The 15,991-nt window shown below is 45.5% G+C and overlaps 2 protein-coding genes across 2 annotated transcripts in view; both read right to left on the bottom strand.

The window, feature by feature from the left end:
* LOC129819969 (thrombospondin-3b-like) overlaps positions 1 to 557 on the bottom strand; it is a 32,300-nt gene extending 31,743 nt beyond the window's left edge. The window contains exon 1 of the mRNA XM_055876711.1: positions 179 to 557. Within this exon, the coding sequence (XP_055732686.1) occupies positions 179 to 263 (85 nt within the window). The 5' untranslated portion in view covers positions 264 to 557. The remainder of the gene's footprint in view (positions 1 to 178) is intronic.
* A 3,578-nt stretch (positions 558 to 4,135) lies between these two features.
* The window catches only part of LOC129819488 (metaxin-1-like), a 30,190-nt gene continuing 18,334 nt past the window's right edge, over positions 4,136 to 15,991 (bottom strand). Inside the window, exons 3-10 of the mRNA XM_055875790.1 lie at positions 15,108 to 15,193; positions 9,074 to 9,166; positions 8,265 to 8,284; positions 5,978 to 6,137; positions 5,740 to 5,742; positions 5,043 to 5,119; positions 4,708 to 4,879; positions 4,136 to 4,384 (exon numbers count right to left, since the gene is read on the bottom strand). Coding sequence (XP_055731765.1) covers positions 4,250 to 4,384; positions 4,708 to 4,879; positions 5,043 to 5,119; positions 5,740 to 5,742; positions 5,978 to 6,137; positions 8,265 to 8,284; positions 9,074 to 9,166; positions 15,108 to 15,193 — 746 coding nt within the window. The 3' untranslated portion in view covers positions 4,136 to 4,249. The remainder of the gene's footprint in view (positions 4,385 to 4,707; positions 4,880 to 5,042; positions 5,120 to 5,739; positions 5,743 to 5,977; positions 6,138 to 8,264; positions 8,285 to 9,073; positions 9,167 to 15,107; positions 15,194 to 15,991) is intronic.

Genomic DNA, 15,991 nt, shown 5'->3' with positions numbered 1-15,991 from the left:
TTCTAGTGAATTTGATAAGTATTACAACAGTAATCATTAGACTTTTTACTATTGAATTATTTTACAGAAGTTGTGGCACACAGTCAGTGAACGATGCAGAGGGGCTTCACTAACATTGCAATGAAAACTAACATCAGAATAATACTTTGTCAAAGCATGAGTAATATTTTTTAATTACCTTGCATTTCTGAAGACCTGCTGAAGCCCAAGAGAAGCGACGCGCTCACAAGTAGAAAATGTTGCATAAGCCTCCCCATATCCATCGTAAAGGCACAACGTTTATGAACGTTGCCCAAATAACCTAATGTCTAACTTTTCAACTTTGACTCCACGGAAGTAAAGAAACGCGAGTGGAACTGTGTGAAGACTCCTCAACGGGCACGCTGACCAGCGCGGATGGGTTGTCAAGAAATGTTGTCTCGCACGGTCGCACTCCGCGCGCCAGGCAGAAGAATGCTTCTGGTGAAGGTGAAAGATGTCAGCGGGTCTCACTCGTGATCCGAGGAGCTTGGGGTGTGCTGCGCCGAACACTTTCCTCATCTCCCAAATGAGAAACATGAGATGAGCTGCGAGCTACTACAGACAGTGAACAGGGCAATATAACGATGCTTGTCAATCAAATACAAGTTTTACTGCCTCTGTGCGCTCACTGTCTCCAGCTTGCATAGCCTAATGATAAACTGACAATTATAAGACTGCTTACTTGTTGTACATGACTGCAATCACACTGCATTTTCTATTATGGTGCAATGAGTCAGATTCATTTGTGTGCATAAGACTTGTATCATTCCCTTACAAAAAAGATTGCAGTTTTGAAACTGCAGTAAAAGTGGAGTAACTGCAGTGGACTCTGGTATTTTGGACATAGTAATTGCAGAATAACTGAGGTATACTGCATTCTAACTGCAGTTATACTGCCCTCTGACTGCAATCTTTTTTGTAAGGGTTGAGCTCTCATAAATAAGGGATATTCATTTAACAACAAACAGCACCATTTTATTAAAAAAAGAATCCCACAGGATTGAATTGACAATCCTATTAGACCAGAGCCAACAGCCAAATTTGACCTGCCAGCGTCTTCCAGAAGGATCTTATGTATTTATGAACATTTGTTTTTATTGTCTCTTGGCCTTAGTACCACTGCTGAGATTGTCATGGATATGGGTTTATGCCTTCAGATTATACTTTTCTTTTCTGAAATAAAGTGGTTGCAGATTGATTCTTGAGAGACTGTTTAACCTAAAGTATAATTAGTGTGATTGATCTAATCCAAATATGTCTCATTGGCAATGTTTTGGCCTGCATTGTACAAAATGGCAACACAGACAGGTCAAAAGGTTCATGTCGAGACAAAACATATGGTGAAAATAATATCCCCCTCCTCGTAGTGGTTGCCTCAAATGTAGATCATCATAGAACACACAAACATTGTTGTCAGTTGGAGACATTTATCAGCATATTATTGAGTGTGTATGAATTTCATTGTTTATATGCAACCTCAGAAGAACAAGAACCAGGGCTTGTGCAGGAGAGTGTAACGTAACATAACATTCCGATAGAAATGTTTTGTGGAGGCAATATGTGATTGTCTGCTCTGTAGACTATAACGGATTGTGTCTGATGCTCTATTTATGACGATTCTATACTACATGAACAAAAGTATGTGGACAACTGCTCGACGAACATCTCATTCCAAATTCATGGGCTTTAATTAGTGAGGTCGGGCACTAATATGGAGTTAGTCCCCCCTTTGCCTCCACTCTTCTGGAAGGCTTTCCAATAGATGTTGGAACATTGTTGCGGGGACTTGCTTCCATTCAGCCACAAGAGCATTAGTGAGGTTGGGCACTGATGTTGGGCGATTAGGCCTGGCTCGCAGTCAGTGTTCCAATTCCTCCAAAAGGTGTTCAATAGGGTTGAGGTCAGGGCTCTGTACAGGCAGGGTCAAGTTCTTCCACACCGATCATGACAAACCATTTCTGTACGGACCTCGCTTTGTTCACCGGGGCATGGTGATGCTGAAACAGGAAAGGGCCTTCCCCAAACTGTTGCCACAAAGTTGGAAGCACAGAATTGTCTAGCATGTCATTGTATGCTGTAGCGTAAAGATTACCCTTCACTGGAACTAAGGAGCCTGAACCTTGAAAAACAGCCCCAGACCATTATTCCCCCTCCACCAAACTTTACAGTTGGCACTATGCATTCTGGAAGGTAGCGTTCTCCTGGCATCCGCCAAACTCCGATTGGTCCGTCGGACTGCCAGATGGTGAAGCGTGATTCATCACTCCAGAGAACGCGTTTCCACTGCTCTAGAGTCCAATGGCGGCAAACTTTACACCACTCCAGCTGACGCTTGGCATTGCACATGGTGATCTTAGGCCTGTGTGCGGCTGCTCGGCCATGGAAACCCATTTCATGAAGCTCCTGATGAACAGTTCTTGTCCTGACATTGCTTCCAGAGGCAGTTTGGAACTTGGTAGTGAGTGTTGCAACCGAGGACAGATGATGTTTACACACTACGCGCTTCAACACTCAGCGGTCCCGTTCTGTGAGCTTGTGTGGCCTACCACTTAGCAGCTGAGCCGTTGTTGCGCCGAGATGTTTCCACTTCACAAGAACAGCACTTACAGTTGACTGGGGCAACTCTAGCAGGGCAGAAATATGACAAATTAACTTGTTGGAATGGTTCTGAGCTCTTCAATCAGGCCATTCTACTGCCAATGTTTGTCTATGGAGATTGCAAGGATGTGTGCTTGTCAGGAACGGGTGTGGCTGTAATAGCCAAATCCACTAATTTGAAGGGTGTCCACATACTTTTGTTGTGTAGTGTATCTACAATATATGCGTAAAAGAGTTCAATTGAACACAGACTGTGGGGTATAGAAGGACGCCAGATTGGCACACACTGAACAAATCTGATCTAACAAAGTGAATATTCATCAAATCCGTCATGATTTATGTATTGTAACAGGCCCACATTGTGTATACTAAAGTCAGATTTTGATATATTTGGCTGTTTTCGCTGCACAACATTAATAGAAGTAGTCCCTTTTCAGGTTTAGAAGAAGTGACTGCTAAATGCTAACTCCCGTTCACATAAACTCGTAGCATAGCTAGCATAGACAAATCGGTGGTGGTATTCAAAGTCTTTTTTAACTGTAATGCAGTTGTTTGGTCATGATAACATGAATATATATTGGGGTTGACATCCATACAATCATTGTACTCCGATTTTTACCTCAACATAGTGCAATATACCATAAACAATAGCCTAAATGTAGGATAATTTTGCTGGGGGCAATGAGGAGATTTGGGATCTTTCCCCCACGGCATCTTTCCCCCACGGCATCTTTCCCCCACGTGTTTCCATGGCATTTCCATTGTTTTGATGCGTTCTATTGACCTCTTTACCACATCTATGTTCTGTACGTTTTATGCCACTGAAAACTGGTGGTCCGTTCTCACAGAATTCTGACAAGCAATAATAGATTGTTGAGTGGTAAAGAAAGACTAACATGGGTGCCACAAAAGAGCATACTTTTTTTTTTGAATCACAGGAAAGGAAGAGGGACAGCATTCTGTTCCACTCAGTGTTCTTCCATCTTACAGTCTACTAGTTAATTGCATAGGGCTGGGAAGCAGAGCTGTACAGCATCATTGTTTCCCAATAACAAACCATATGCATGTTTTCAATAAGTCACCTTTCTTTGGGTGATCGATAAAAAGAATACTGCGTTCGTGAGACAGAAACATTCTCTGTGTTACGTTAAAGTCCCCTTGGAAAGACCTCAAACAATGTAAAGAATAACTTCCAGGTAATATATCTGCTCTACTGCATAATTCTGTTGAATATGTTTTCCATTGAGATTTTAGGGGTAAAAAAAGGAAAGGCATACCATTTTTCAATTATATTCAAACTTACTTGAAGATTCTGAGACAAGAAAAGGTATGCCTTCTTGGGATGTCAAGAAAACAAAAATCAAGCCCCAAAAAAGGAGACCGCCCAACTAGGCATGTTGGTGGATGCCAAGAGTGGTCTGTTCTGACAAATTATTATCGTGCATTGTGGGGGATTGAGATTTTTGAGGAATGTAATTCCAGTTCCCTTATTTCAGTACACAGAATAAATCAGAGAACGTCCATTTTCCCTTCACAATGTCTCCTTGTTCCTAGTCCTATACAGAGCCAGTCCTGCTCATTTCTCTTCCTCCTCCTTGATGTGGTGGGGTCCCACTAGCGCTGCCTGCGGTCAGACGTGCTGGATGCTGGCGATCCCCATAAAAATGCCCAGCATCGAGCCCATGGCGAACAGGAACGACAGGATTTGGTTGCGTTGTTTATGGGGCTCGTTGTCAAAGTCACTATCGTCCAAATGGACTGACACCTGGGATGAGAGTCAAAGAGAAGAAAGCATGACGTCTCTGCACACAGCTTATCATAACAAAACCAGTTTTTGCAATTGATTGTTAATACAGTTAGAGTTTTCAGTGTTTTGGAGTTGAGTGTCACACTGCTAGACTAGGTACTCGAGATCAGTACGTCTGAACTTTGGTTCTCGAGTATCCCAAACAGTCCAGCTTTTTGATAGAACCAGTCCACCAATCATCCACTTGACAAGTTAAAATCAGGTGTGTTTGCCCTGTGCTACAACAAAAGTGACTGTACTGTTGGGGATACTACCCGAAGAACGGAGTTGAGAAACAATACTCCAGGGAACTTACCTCCGCCCTCTGAGGGGAAATAGAGGACCAGGCCGTTGGTGCAGTAGTGCCGCAGGTTGTCCTGGGAGTTGAGGTGTTGGAGGAGTTTCCCATTAGGCAACTTCACCTTCAGCAGGGGGGCGAGGTGACCGAACACATAGGCATCCAAAGAGGATGGGCTGGGGAGACAATGCACAAAGTGGCTTCATCACGGCAGTATACACACTCATCTGAAAGACAGTATGGCTTTTGAACATAGCCAAAGTTCACATAATTTGCTTCGCATGCAATTTAGCAAAAACATTTAACATAATTTGCATTTTGTGCACAGCAGCCACTTACGAATCCCTGAAGAAGACCTTGTGTAAGCCCAGGCAGTGAGAGAGCAGGGTCATGCACTCCAGCACGTCTTGGTAAAGCTGTGGAGGAGATCCAAAGCCCCCAGACAACCGTTAGCATGGACATACAGAAGCATTCACAGCCTGAACAACTGTATTTGCATTTATGAAAAAGGTCATCAGCAAGTGCACATGGAGCTTATTTATGACCCATCCCTCAATGAAGCCAGAACATTGTTATGTGTACAGTTAGTTACACCAGGGATGGGCAACTCCGGTTCCCCCCAAGGACCGGAGTTGCCCATCCCCCAGTTACAAACCGAGTCAATGCACACGCTGATATAGCATTAAAAAAAATATTACAGAATGTTTTAGGGTGGGATCTTTGAGAACAATACCCCTTTATTATTAACCCCCCCCCCCTGAAACCACCTCACTAATTATTCCTGAACGTGGTTTCCATGGAGATGAACCGTCTGACCCAATTACCACGTGTTGTGAAAACACAGACTGTTTTGGCTTCTTTCAATTACTATGAACTACCCTCTCCACGTCAGGGTACCAAAGAGGCAATCCAGGGGCCTCTCTCTGGTAATAGCTAGCTGCTATTTTCAACGTGGACTACTTTGATGATAGTCCATCCATAGACTTGACCGTATAACCCCTATCATTTCACATCTCATTATCAACTCATGTTTCACCTCCTTTCTCTTTGCTTCTCAAGACACTCTTTCATCACTCCCATCCATCTCTTATTTCTCACTGTCTGAATGATCAACTCTTTGTTCCTCTCTTTTGCATCCTTCTCCTCTTCTTTACCTTTCATCTCATCCCTCCACCTGTTACCTGCCCATTTGCCAAATCCCATTGTGTCAATTCACACTCAGTCTTATCTTCTCCCACAATATGTATTTTACACCCTCAACCGTCCCTTCTCACTTTCTCCAGCTGATCCCCGGGCTCCAGTGTGGGGTCTCCCCTCACCAGCCTCAGCCTCTCCAGTTGCTGGTTGTGAATGCGGTTGGGCAGCAGGAAGTTGAGTGGGAAGGTGATGTTCTCGGTGTTCCAGCGCCACGTCCACTGTTCCCAATTTGTTAATCTAGGTCCAAAAGGCCCCATAACAGCTTCTACCCGCAAGCATAAGATTGCTGAACAATTAATACAATGGCCACCCGGACTATTTGCATTGACCCCCCCCCCCCCTCTGCACACTGGCTCGGTACCGGTACCACCTGTATTAAGCCTTGTTATTGTTATTTTATTTAAAACTTTTTTTAAATTTAGTTTATTTAGTAAATATTTTCATAACTATTTTCTTCAAACTGCATTGTTGTTTAAGGGCTTGTAAGTAAGCATTTCACAGTAAGGTCTACACCTGTTGTATTCGGTGCATGGAACAAATAAAATTTGATTTGATTCTAGAAGACACTGGGAGATTAATTCACCTTTCAGCAGGACAACAACCTAAAACACAAGGCCAAATCTATACTGGAGTCGCTTACCAAGAAGATAGTGAATATTCTTGACTGGGCGAGTTACAGTTTTGACTTAAATCTGCTTGAAAATCTATGACAAGACTTAAAAATAGTTGTCTAGCAACAGTAAACAACCAATTTGACAGAGATTGAAGAATTTTGAAAATAATAAACTGGCAAATGTTGTTGAATCCAGGTGTGCAAAGCTCTAAGAGACATACCCAGAAAGACTCATATTTTTAATTTATTTGTACTTTTACCCCCTTTTCTCAGTCTTGTCCCATCGCTGCAACTCCCCTACGGATTTGGGAGAGGCGAAGGTCGAGAGTCATGCGTCCTCCTAAACACGACCATGCCTAGCCGCACTGCTTCTTGACACACTGCTCACTTAACCCGGAAGCCAGCCGCACCAATGTGTCAGCTTACTGACCCCCAGCCCGCCACGGCGTCATTAGAGTGCGATGGGACAAGGAAATCCCGCCTGGCCAAACCCTCCTCTATCCCGGACGACGCTGGGCTAATTGTGTGCCGCCTCATGGGTCTCCCAGTCACGGCCGGCTGTGACACAGCCTGGGATTGAACCCGGGTCTGTATGCAAGCACAATTGCTTGCACTGTAATGCAGTGCCTTAGACCGCTGTGCCACTCAGGAGGCCCTATGTATTTCATTTTCAATAAATTTGCAAAAAAATCTAAAACATGTTTTCACTTTGTCATTATGGGGTATTGTGTGTAGATGGGTGACAAAAAAATCTAATCTAATCCATTTTGAATTCAGGCTGTAACAACAAACTGTAGAATAAGTCAAGGGATATGAATACTTTCTGAAGGCACTGTAAATGGATGGAGGGGAATAGAGGGGGCATACAGTACTCGCTTGAGCAGTGGTCACTAACCGGTCGATCACGATCGATTGGTCGATCACCAAAGCATTTTCTATTTCTTATTTGTTTCGGGTGAGAGGCAGCCTCACCGCTGCTCCCTCCCTCCCCTCAGACTGACCATCAGATGCAGGCCATCAGTCAAGTAAAACAAATAAGCTAATTATTATGCTCACTTAGCTGTGCCTCAATTAATACAAAAAATGACCTATGTGATCTATGTGATCATATGCCAAAATTGTTGAATTATAATTTCAAAATGGTCTGAGAAGAATAATATTGGCAGGTAATTCAAGCACAGCCAATATGCAGTGATAATGTATTGGGCCTATAAAAAAATCTGTGCGGTAGATCTCAGCTTGCATTTTGACTCAGAAAGTGATCTTGACTCAGAAAAGGTTAGTGACCACTGGCTAGAGCAACTACATACAACAAATGACGATCAAACGGCACTTTATAGATCCAACACAACAATGAAGATCAAATGCACCTTTTTTTAAAACAGACCGGTGAATTAAGAGGACAGGACCACCCTGACTTTCCAACAGTTGATCCTTTTGTTATCATAATGCATGCAACTTAACCAGGGGCACAACAGTTTTTAACCTGACCATCTTGGGGTCCCATTTCCCTAATCGTAAGGCCATACTGTTGCTTTATTCCCAGAGGCTCGATGCAGATGCAAGGGGTCACCCCAGGGGTCATCAAAGATACTTGAGACTCTTCTGCTTGTTTCTAGATGCATCTCCATCCACCCTGAGACACAATGTCTGTCGTCCGTTTCATTCCCTCTTTTACACAGGATGCCAGATGCTTTTATACAAGAAATACGGCACAGGTTGGTCATGGTAAACTTATGAGGATTCTCCACAGGACCCAAAGAGTAAACACAGGCAAGCCATGTCCGTCCCTGAGCCTTGTTCCAATGTTCATACTAGCCTACTACTAAGAATACATGCCCGATATATTGCTGCACACTAAGTGCTATGCTAGAATGGAAATTGGAACATGGCCATAAAGCTTGGTACTATAGCTGCTAATCAATGCTCAATTAAGCTTCAAAAGTTTTGAAGACTTCAAAGGCTTTGACGATGAATGCCTACTTCCCCTTTAACCTTAAGCTGAGTAAAAGTCAAATATTTCACAGTTATAAAGAATATTTCACAATAGCTTACTTTTCTTGTAATGTTAAGAGAGAAACTGCATTACCAAGACAGAACCTAGCATTTAACCTCGCCCATGGAAGGTCATGCCAGGCGAAAGCATTTAGAAAGCATATCTATTAGGAGTGGGTCAGACAGAGTTTCTTTTTCAATGACTTGAAAGCGTTCCTGAATCCACAGGGGTATCTGCTCCGACTCCTCCCCCTGGCACAGACTAAAAGAGCAGAAACCTTTGATATTTTTTTATCATCAACCTCCACCGAAAGGCGATAATGGGAATGTTAAAATGTGTGGATGTTTTTTATGTGTCTGTGTGTGTGTGTGTGTGTGTGTGTGTGTTAACCCCATTCCCCTACTTTAGCATGATTTGCTACACCATAGACATCCTTTACCTGCTCTTTCTCCTCACTTCGCTTTTCTTTTTCTCTGTTCTACATGGTATGTGAACAGAGAAAAATAATCTACTAACTGTCTTCTTTTTCATTCCTCCATAGCCCTCTCCACAGGCAGATCTCACCAATGCAGGGAGCAGTTTCTCCTCCAGTAGTGACACAAAGGCTAGAGTGTCTGCCCCTTCCTTGGCTGAGAGGTCATAGTCAGCGTTGTATTTCTGAAAGACAGGACAGTCAGCCACTTAGTTTAGATATTGGGATATCAGGTCCTAGATGAGAGCATGGATGCATGGCCCCCCCAAAAGAGTCAATAGAATTCACTAGGAAAAAGGCATTGCAAAAGTTAAAGTTCTGGTGAAAAAGCCTTTACAAAGCTCAAAGAGTTTGAAGAATGTGCTCAACATCCACTGAAGTAGCTAGCAAGTTTACTAGATAGCTACAGTAGGGTGGAGGCTGCTGAGGGGAAGACGGATCATAAGAATGGCTGGAACGGAGCCTATGGAATGGCATCAAACATGTTTGATACCATTTCACTCATGCTGCTCCAGCCATGACCACAAGCCTGTCCTCCCCAATTAAGGCGCCACCAACCTCCTGTGCTCCAATAGTTGCCTTGGTAACCAAACGGAACAGGCTTCCTAGTTTAGCTAGCCAAACCATCAGTCCTAGCTTGCCATTATGAAAATCAAATTCAACAATGCCAACAAGGTTTTCAACTTGACTTTTGCTTTTCGAAAGTACAGAAGCTCAATAGAACATGCAATAATGAACTATAGCCATTGAATTCTACCGTGCTGATACACCATGCGTCATAGGGAAATAATACACGCTCTAGAATGCCCTTCAAGCTAATCAGAATCAAGTACTCAACAATGCCATGGTATAAGAAGTTTTAAAACAGTGAAAACCAACTGTAATCTTTAAGAGAAAAGGGCTGCCAGCTTATTCTGTAGTATAAGTCTGAGCACTGCTGTCAACACAAAGCAACCACAAACCATCTATTAAAAACCTTGTTACCAAAAGAAAGACCATGGCAATCATGTGTCAATAAATGGAAGGATCCTAGAATGACACCTTAACTTACCCCTCATCGTTTGTCCACTTCCTCTACACATGGACCCTTTGCCAGGACTCATTAACCATAAACCTCTTTGCCAAGACGCATAACTGTCAAACTGCTTCCGTAAGCCACAATAACTATAAAATACTTTGCCAAGACCCAAGACTAAACTAAATGCCATGACCCTGACTTGCACACTCATTTCCAATGAAGTTTTATACTGTCAGTGTCCAAAGAAAAGTATAATGAAAGCATTTGAAAGCAGTCATTCATTTATAAATACTGTGAATACTAAGGCCAATATAAGTATTTGAAAACACCATTTGAATTTGAACCCTGGCCTTTTCCTACGGTGAAATATATTAATTTTTTTGGTGAAAAAACAAGCTTTTCTTAGGACTCCAATGAGACGGTCCCAATTCGATCTCTACCTGTAAAGGCTGTCGCTCTCCTCATCCTCGGACGAGGAGAGGAGAGAAGGATCATCAGACCAAAATGCAGCTTCAGGGAAATAAGCCATCTTTTTATTTCACACAACGATGATGGCAACACGAAAAACAAAACACTTTCAAAAATACAAAACAAGAAAACAACGTTGACGAAACCTGAACATAAACTTACAAAACTAAACGTAAACTCACGGACAGGAAACAGACGACATCGAAAACGAAACGAACAGCCAAACAGTCCCGTATGGTACATACATTACACGACACAGGAGACAATCACCCACAAACAAACAGTGAGAACGCCCTACCTAAATATGACTCTTAATTAGAGGAAAATGCAAACCACCTGCCTCTAATCAAGAGCCATACCAGGCAACCCAAAACCAACATAGAAACAGATAACATAGACTGCCCACCCAAAACACATGCCCTGACCATAAACACATAAAAAACAACATAAAACAGGTCAGGACCGTTACAGAACTCCCCCCTCAAGGTGCGAACGCCGGGCGCACCAGCACAAAGTCCAGGGGAGGGTCTGGGTGGGCAGTTGACCACGGTGGTGGCTCCGGCTCAGGACGCTGTCCCCACACCACCATAGTCACTCCCTGCTTCTGTCTTCCCCTCCCAATGACCACCCTAAAACTCACATCCCCTAAATAAACGGCCAGCACCAGGAGAAAGGGCAGCACCGGGACAAGGGGCAGCACCGGGACAAGGGGCAGCACCGGGACAAGGGGCAGCACCGGGACAAGGGGCAGCACCGGGACAAGGGGCAGCACCGGGACAAGGGGCAGCACCGGAACAAGGGGCAGCACCGGGATAAGGGGCAGCACCGGGATAAGGGGCAGCACCGGGACAAAGACCAGCACCGGGATAAGGGGCAGGTCCCGGCTGATATACTCTGGCAGATCCTGGCTGAGGGACTCTGGCAGGTCTATGCAGGCTGACGGCTCTCGACGCTCATGGCAGGCTGACGGCTCTCGACGCTCATGGCAGGCTGACGGCTCTCGACGCTCATGGCAGGCTGACGGCTCTCGACGCTCATGGCTCTCTGACGGCTCTCGACGCTCATGGCTTTCTGACGGCTCTGGCTGCTCATGGCTCTCTGACGGCTCTGGCTGCTCATGGCTCTCTGACGGCTCTGGCTGCTCATGGCTCTCTGACGGCTCTGGCTGCTCATGGCTCTCTGACGGCTCTGGCTGCTCATGGCTCTCTGACGGCTCTGGCTGCTCATGGCTCTCTGACGGCTCTGGCTGCTCATGGCTCTCTGACGGCTCTGGCAGCTCATGGCTCTCTGACGGCTCTGGCTGCTCATGGCTCTCTGACGGCTCTGGCTGCTCATGGCTCGCTGGCGGCTCTGGCAGATCCTGTCTGGTTGGCGGCTCTGGCAGATCCTGTCTGGTTGGCGGCTCTGGCAGATCCTGTCTGGCTGACGGCTCTAGCGGCTCCTGTCTGGCGGATGGCTCTGTAGGCTCATGGCAGACGGGCGGCTTTGCAGGCTCATGGCAGACGGGCGGCTTTGCAGGCTCCTGGCAGACGGATGGCTCAGACGGCGCTGGGGAGACGGATGGCTCAGATGGCGCTGGGGAGACGGATGGCTCAGATGGCGCTGGGGAGACGGATGGCTCAGATGGCGCTGGGGAGACGGATGGCTCAGATGGCGCTGGGGAGACGGATGGCTCTGGCCGGATACGGCGCACTGTAGACCTGGTGCGTGGTGCCGGAACTGGAGGCACCGGGCTAAGGATAAGCACCTTCCTACTAGTGCGGGGAGCAGGAACAGGGCACACTGCATTCTCAAAGCCCACTCTATACCTGATGCGAGGTACCGGCACTGGTGACACCGGGCTGAGGACAAGCACATCAGGATTAGTAGGGGGGGAAGATACAGTGTGTTCAGGGCTCTGGAGACGCACAGGTGGCTTAGTGCGTGGTGCCGGAACTGGAGGCACCGGGCTAGATACACGCACTACAGGGAGAGTGCGTGGAGGAGGAACAGGGCTCAGGATACGCACTGGTAGCCTAGTGCGTAGTGTAGACACTGTAGGTACTAGGCTGGGGCGGGGAGGTGGCGCCGGAAATACCGGACCGTGGAGACGTACTGGCACTCTTGAGCATTGAGCCTGCCCAACCTTACCTGGTTGAATACTCCCGGTTGCCCGACCAGTGCGGGGAGGTGGAATAACCCGCACCGGGCTATGTAGGCGAACCGGGGAAACCATGCGTAAGGCAGGTGCCATGTATGCCGGCCGAGGAGACGCACTGGCCTCATGACACCTGGCTCAATACCCAATCTAGCCCTACCAGTGCGGGGAGGTGGAATAACCCGCACTGGGCTATGCACTCGTACAGGAGACACCGTGCGCTCTACTGCGTAACACGGCGCCTGCCCGTACTCCCGCTCTCCACGGTAAGCCTGAGAAGTGGGCGCAGGTCTCCTACCTGCCCTAGGCCCACTACCTCCTAGCCCCCCCCCAATACATTTTTGGGAATTACTTACGGGCTTTTTGGGCTTCCGTGCCAGACGCGTTCCCTCATAGCTCCGGTTCCTCTCTCCGGTAGCCTCTGCTCTCCCCAGTGCCTCCAGCTGCTCCCATGGCTTTTCGGGCTTCCAGCCACGTCTCCTTGCTGCCTCCCTCTCTTCCTGAGAGCGGCGATTCTCTCCTGCCTTAGCCCAGGGACCTTCTCCATTCATTATCTGCTCCCAAGTCCAGAAATCCTTGTTTTCCTGTCGAGCTTTCCCTTGCCGCTTGGTCTTAGCGTGGTGGGTGATTCTGTAAAGGCTGTCGCTCTCCTCATCCTCGGACGAGGAGAGGAGAGAAGGATCATCAGACCAAAATGCAGCTTCAGGGAAATAAGCCATCTTTTTATTTCACACAACGATGATGGCAACACGAAAAACAAAACACTTTCAAAAATACAAAACAAGAAAACAACGTTGACGAAACCTGAACATAAACTTACAAAACTAAACGTAAACTCACGGACAGGAAACAGACGACATCGAAAACGAAACGAACAGCCAAACAGTCCCGTATGGTACATACATTACACGACACAGGAGACAATCACCCACAAACAAACAGTGAGAACGCCCTACCTAAATATGACTCTTAATTAGAGGAAAATGCAAACCACCTGCCTCTAATCAAGAGCCATACCAGGCAACCCAAAACCAACATAGAAACAGATAACATAGACTGCCCACCCAAAACACATGCCCTGACCATAAACACATAAAAAACAACATAAAACAGGTTAGGACCGTTACACTACCCCTCCACCTTGGCCCTAACCTCTCAATCTGTAAGGTGGAAGCAATATGGTGGACACTTACCACAACACTGCTAAACTGTTGCACAATCTGAGAGATATACTACAAAGCAGGATGAATGAATTAACTTTGAGAAAGAGCCAGAAATAACTATTGATTGATTTCTGAAAGCTAAACTTAGATGTGTTTTGTTGAGTCCACTCCCCCCCGGGGTGCACCTTTTGGTTTTCGCTCTAGCACTTCACAGCTGCTTCAAATAACCAACTCATCATCAAGCTTTGATTAATTGAATCAGCTGTGTAGTACAAAGATATGCACCGTGGGGGTGGGGGGGTGGACCGAGTTTGGGAAACTCTGAATTAGACCATGTCCATTTCAAGCTTATCTCCCTAAAATAATTATATTAAGGCATGTTAGCTGGCTAACTCATTGATCCTGATTTATAGTATACCCTCCGGTGATTTTATGAGAGACCCCTCCAATCTATGCATAGAGTTTATGATCTACGATTTATACACCTGAGGCTCGTAACCCAGCCTAAAACACAAAAGTAAACCTAGTGAATCAATATGCCAAGACTTTCTACCAATACAAGTCAATGCTCATAGCCAGTTAACCTCAATTTATAGCCAGTTAATCTCTACCCCAAGACTCACTGTCCATGATCAACAAACCACAATTTCCCTAGACACTAATATATAAGGGCCTCCAGTTTTGCCTACCATCTTCCTTTTGCATACCAGTAGTATCAGTATGGCACAAGTGAAATAACCATCACACTGATGCAGGTGTTCCTTCTTAACACGTTTCTTAACCATACTTCTTAATATGGTTGGTATAATGTTTTTTATTTATTATGAACCTAACCTTTTCCAATTAAATGCAACAGTGTGGACCTCCCCTTTTTTGTACTGATGATTTCAGGTGAACACAACAACTAAATAACTAGTACCCAACCCAAATATAGATGTCTTCTAGAGATTCATCATTACCATGTAGTCACTGGAGCTCAAGAAAACCCTTCTGAAACCAAGTTGTGCTTTGGCAAAATAGGATTTATTCTGCATGCCCAGAATATATAACCAAGAGAAAATCCATTGGGGCCAAAAGCATTACACATTGGACATCAGTTCCTGACTATGACGATCCCTACAAATGGCTCTGGATGTCAGTCACCTGTTTATTAGAACAGTTTAGTGTTACATTAACACACATCTGTTTCCTATAGAACAGCTCCTAATTTGGAAGGGTATGGTTACCCACATGTTTCCTGTGTAAAGGGATGGGGGGTGGAGGGAGAGGCTGTCTTTCACCTGTTTATTATTAATCTCGCCTGTGGGAAGGGGAAGAGACATGGTGGGAATAGGACTCACCTGTTTTCTAAGGTGAATGATGACATTACTGGGTTTGGAAAGACTACCAATGCTTTCCTCTGTGGTCTTCAGTCCCGGCAAGGTACCTGAAACGAGGGACCAGAACAGTCAGCCGAAGGGCTCTTTCAAGGTCGTCTTTATTGCATTCGTGCTGAGCAGATTATCAGACCTCACAACACCTGGAAAAGTGTTTAACATCTCAGCAACCACATTAATATGATATAGAGATCTTCTGAGATGCGTAGCGAGATTACAAAGAAAACGACCAAGACCGTAACCATTACAACCGCAGACTCGTCTGATCCCCCTGTGGCTTGAAGAAGACAGGAGGCTACAGCCAAAATGGGCTGGAACACAAAGGAGGTGGTATTGGGAGAATTAAGAATGTCAGGTGCTTGCGGACCTTTTGGTGCTTGCAGACGTGTTGCTACCCCACGACCTGTGACCCCTGTTCTACTCTAGTGAGAAGAGGGGGAAAGTGAGAGCTTCCTGTCCACATATATCAAACCATCACTCTATGTTCCTAAGGGTGAGTGAACGCAGACTGTGAAGTAAAGCTATGTTCTACTCAGGTGATGTGTGACCCAGTGACTGTATGACCTGTGACCCTTTACTGAGTTCAGCGAGGATTTCCTTTTCTTCTCCCCCTTTACTCAGAAGAGTGTCAAGTCAGGTTCACAGAGGGCGAGTTCATTCATTCCAAAAAAAGGCATGGTGAGTACAAGGGCTGGGAATTGCCAGGGACCTTACAAAACGGTATTATCACGATACTCAGGTTCCGATAAGATATGTCTTGTGATTCTCCTGATTCTATAGTATTGCGATTCGATTGCGATTTAATGTTCCAAACATATTGCTCACTATACAGTATGTCTGCTGCAGAG

The sequence above is a fragment of the Salvelinus fontinalis genome, chromosome 22 (assembly GCF_029448725.1).
Source record: "Salvelinus fontinalis isolate EN_2023a chromosome 22, ASM2944872v1, whole genome shotgun sequence".
Classification (NCBI taxonomy): domain Eukaryota; kingdom Metazoa; phylum Chordata; class Actinopteri; order Salmoniformes; family Salmonidae; genus Salvelinus; species Salvelinus fontinalis.
This window is presented reverse-complemented; position numbering and strand designations above follow the sequence as displayed.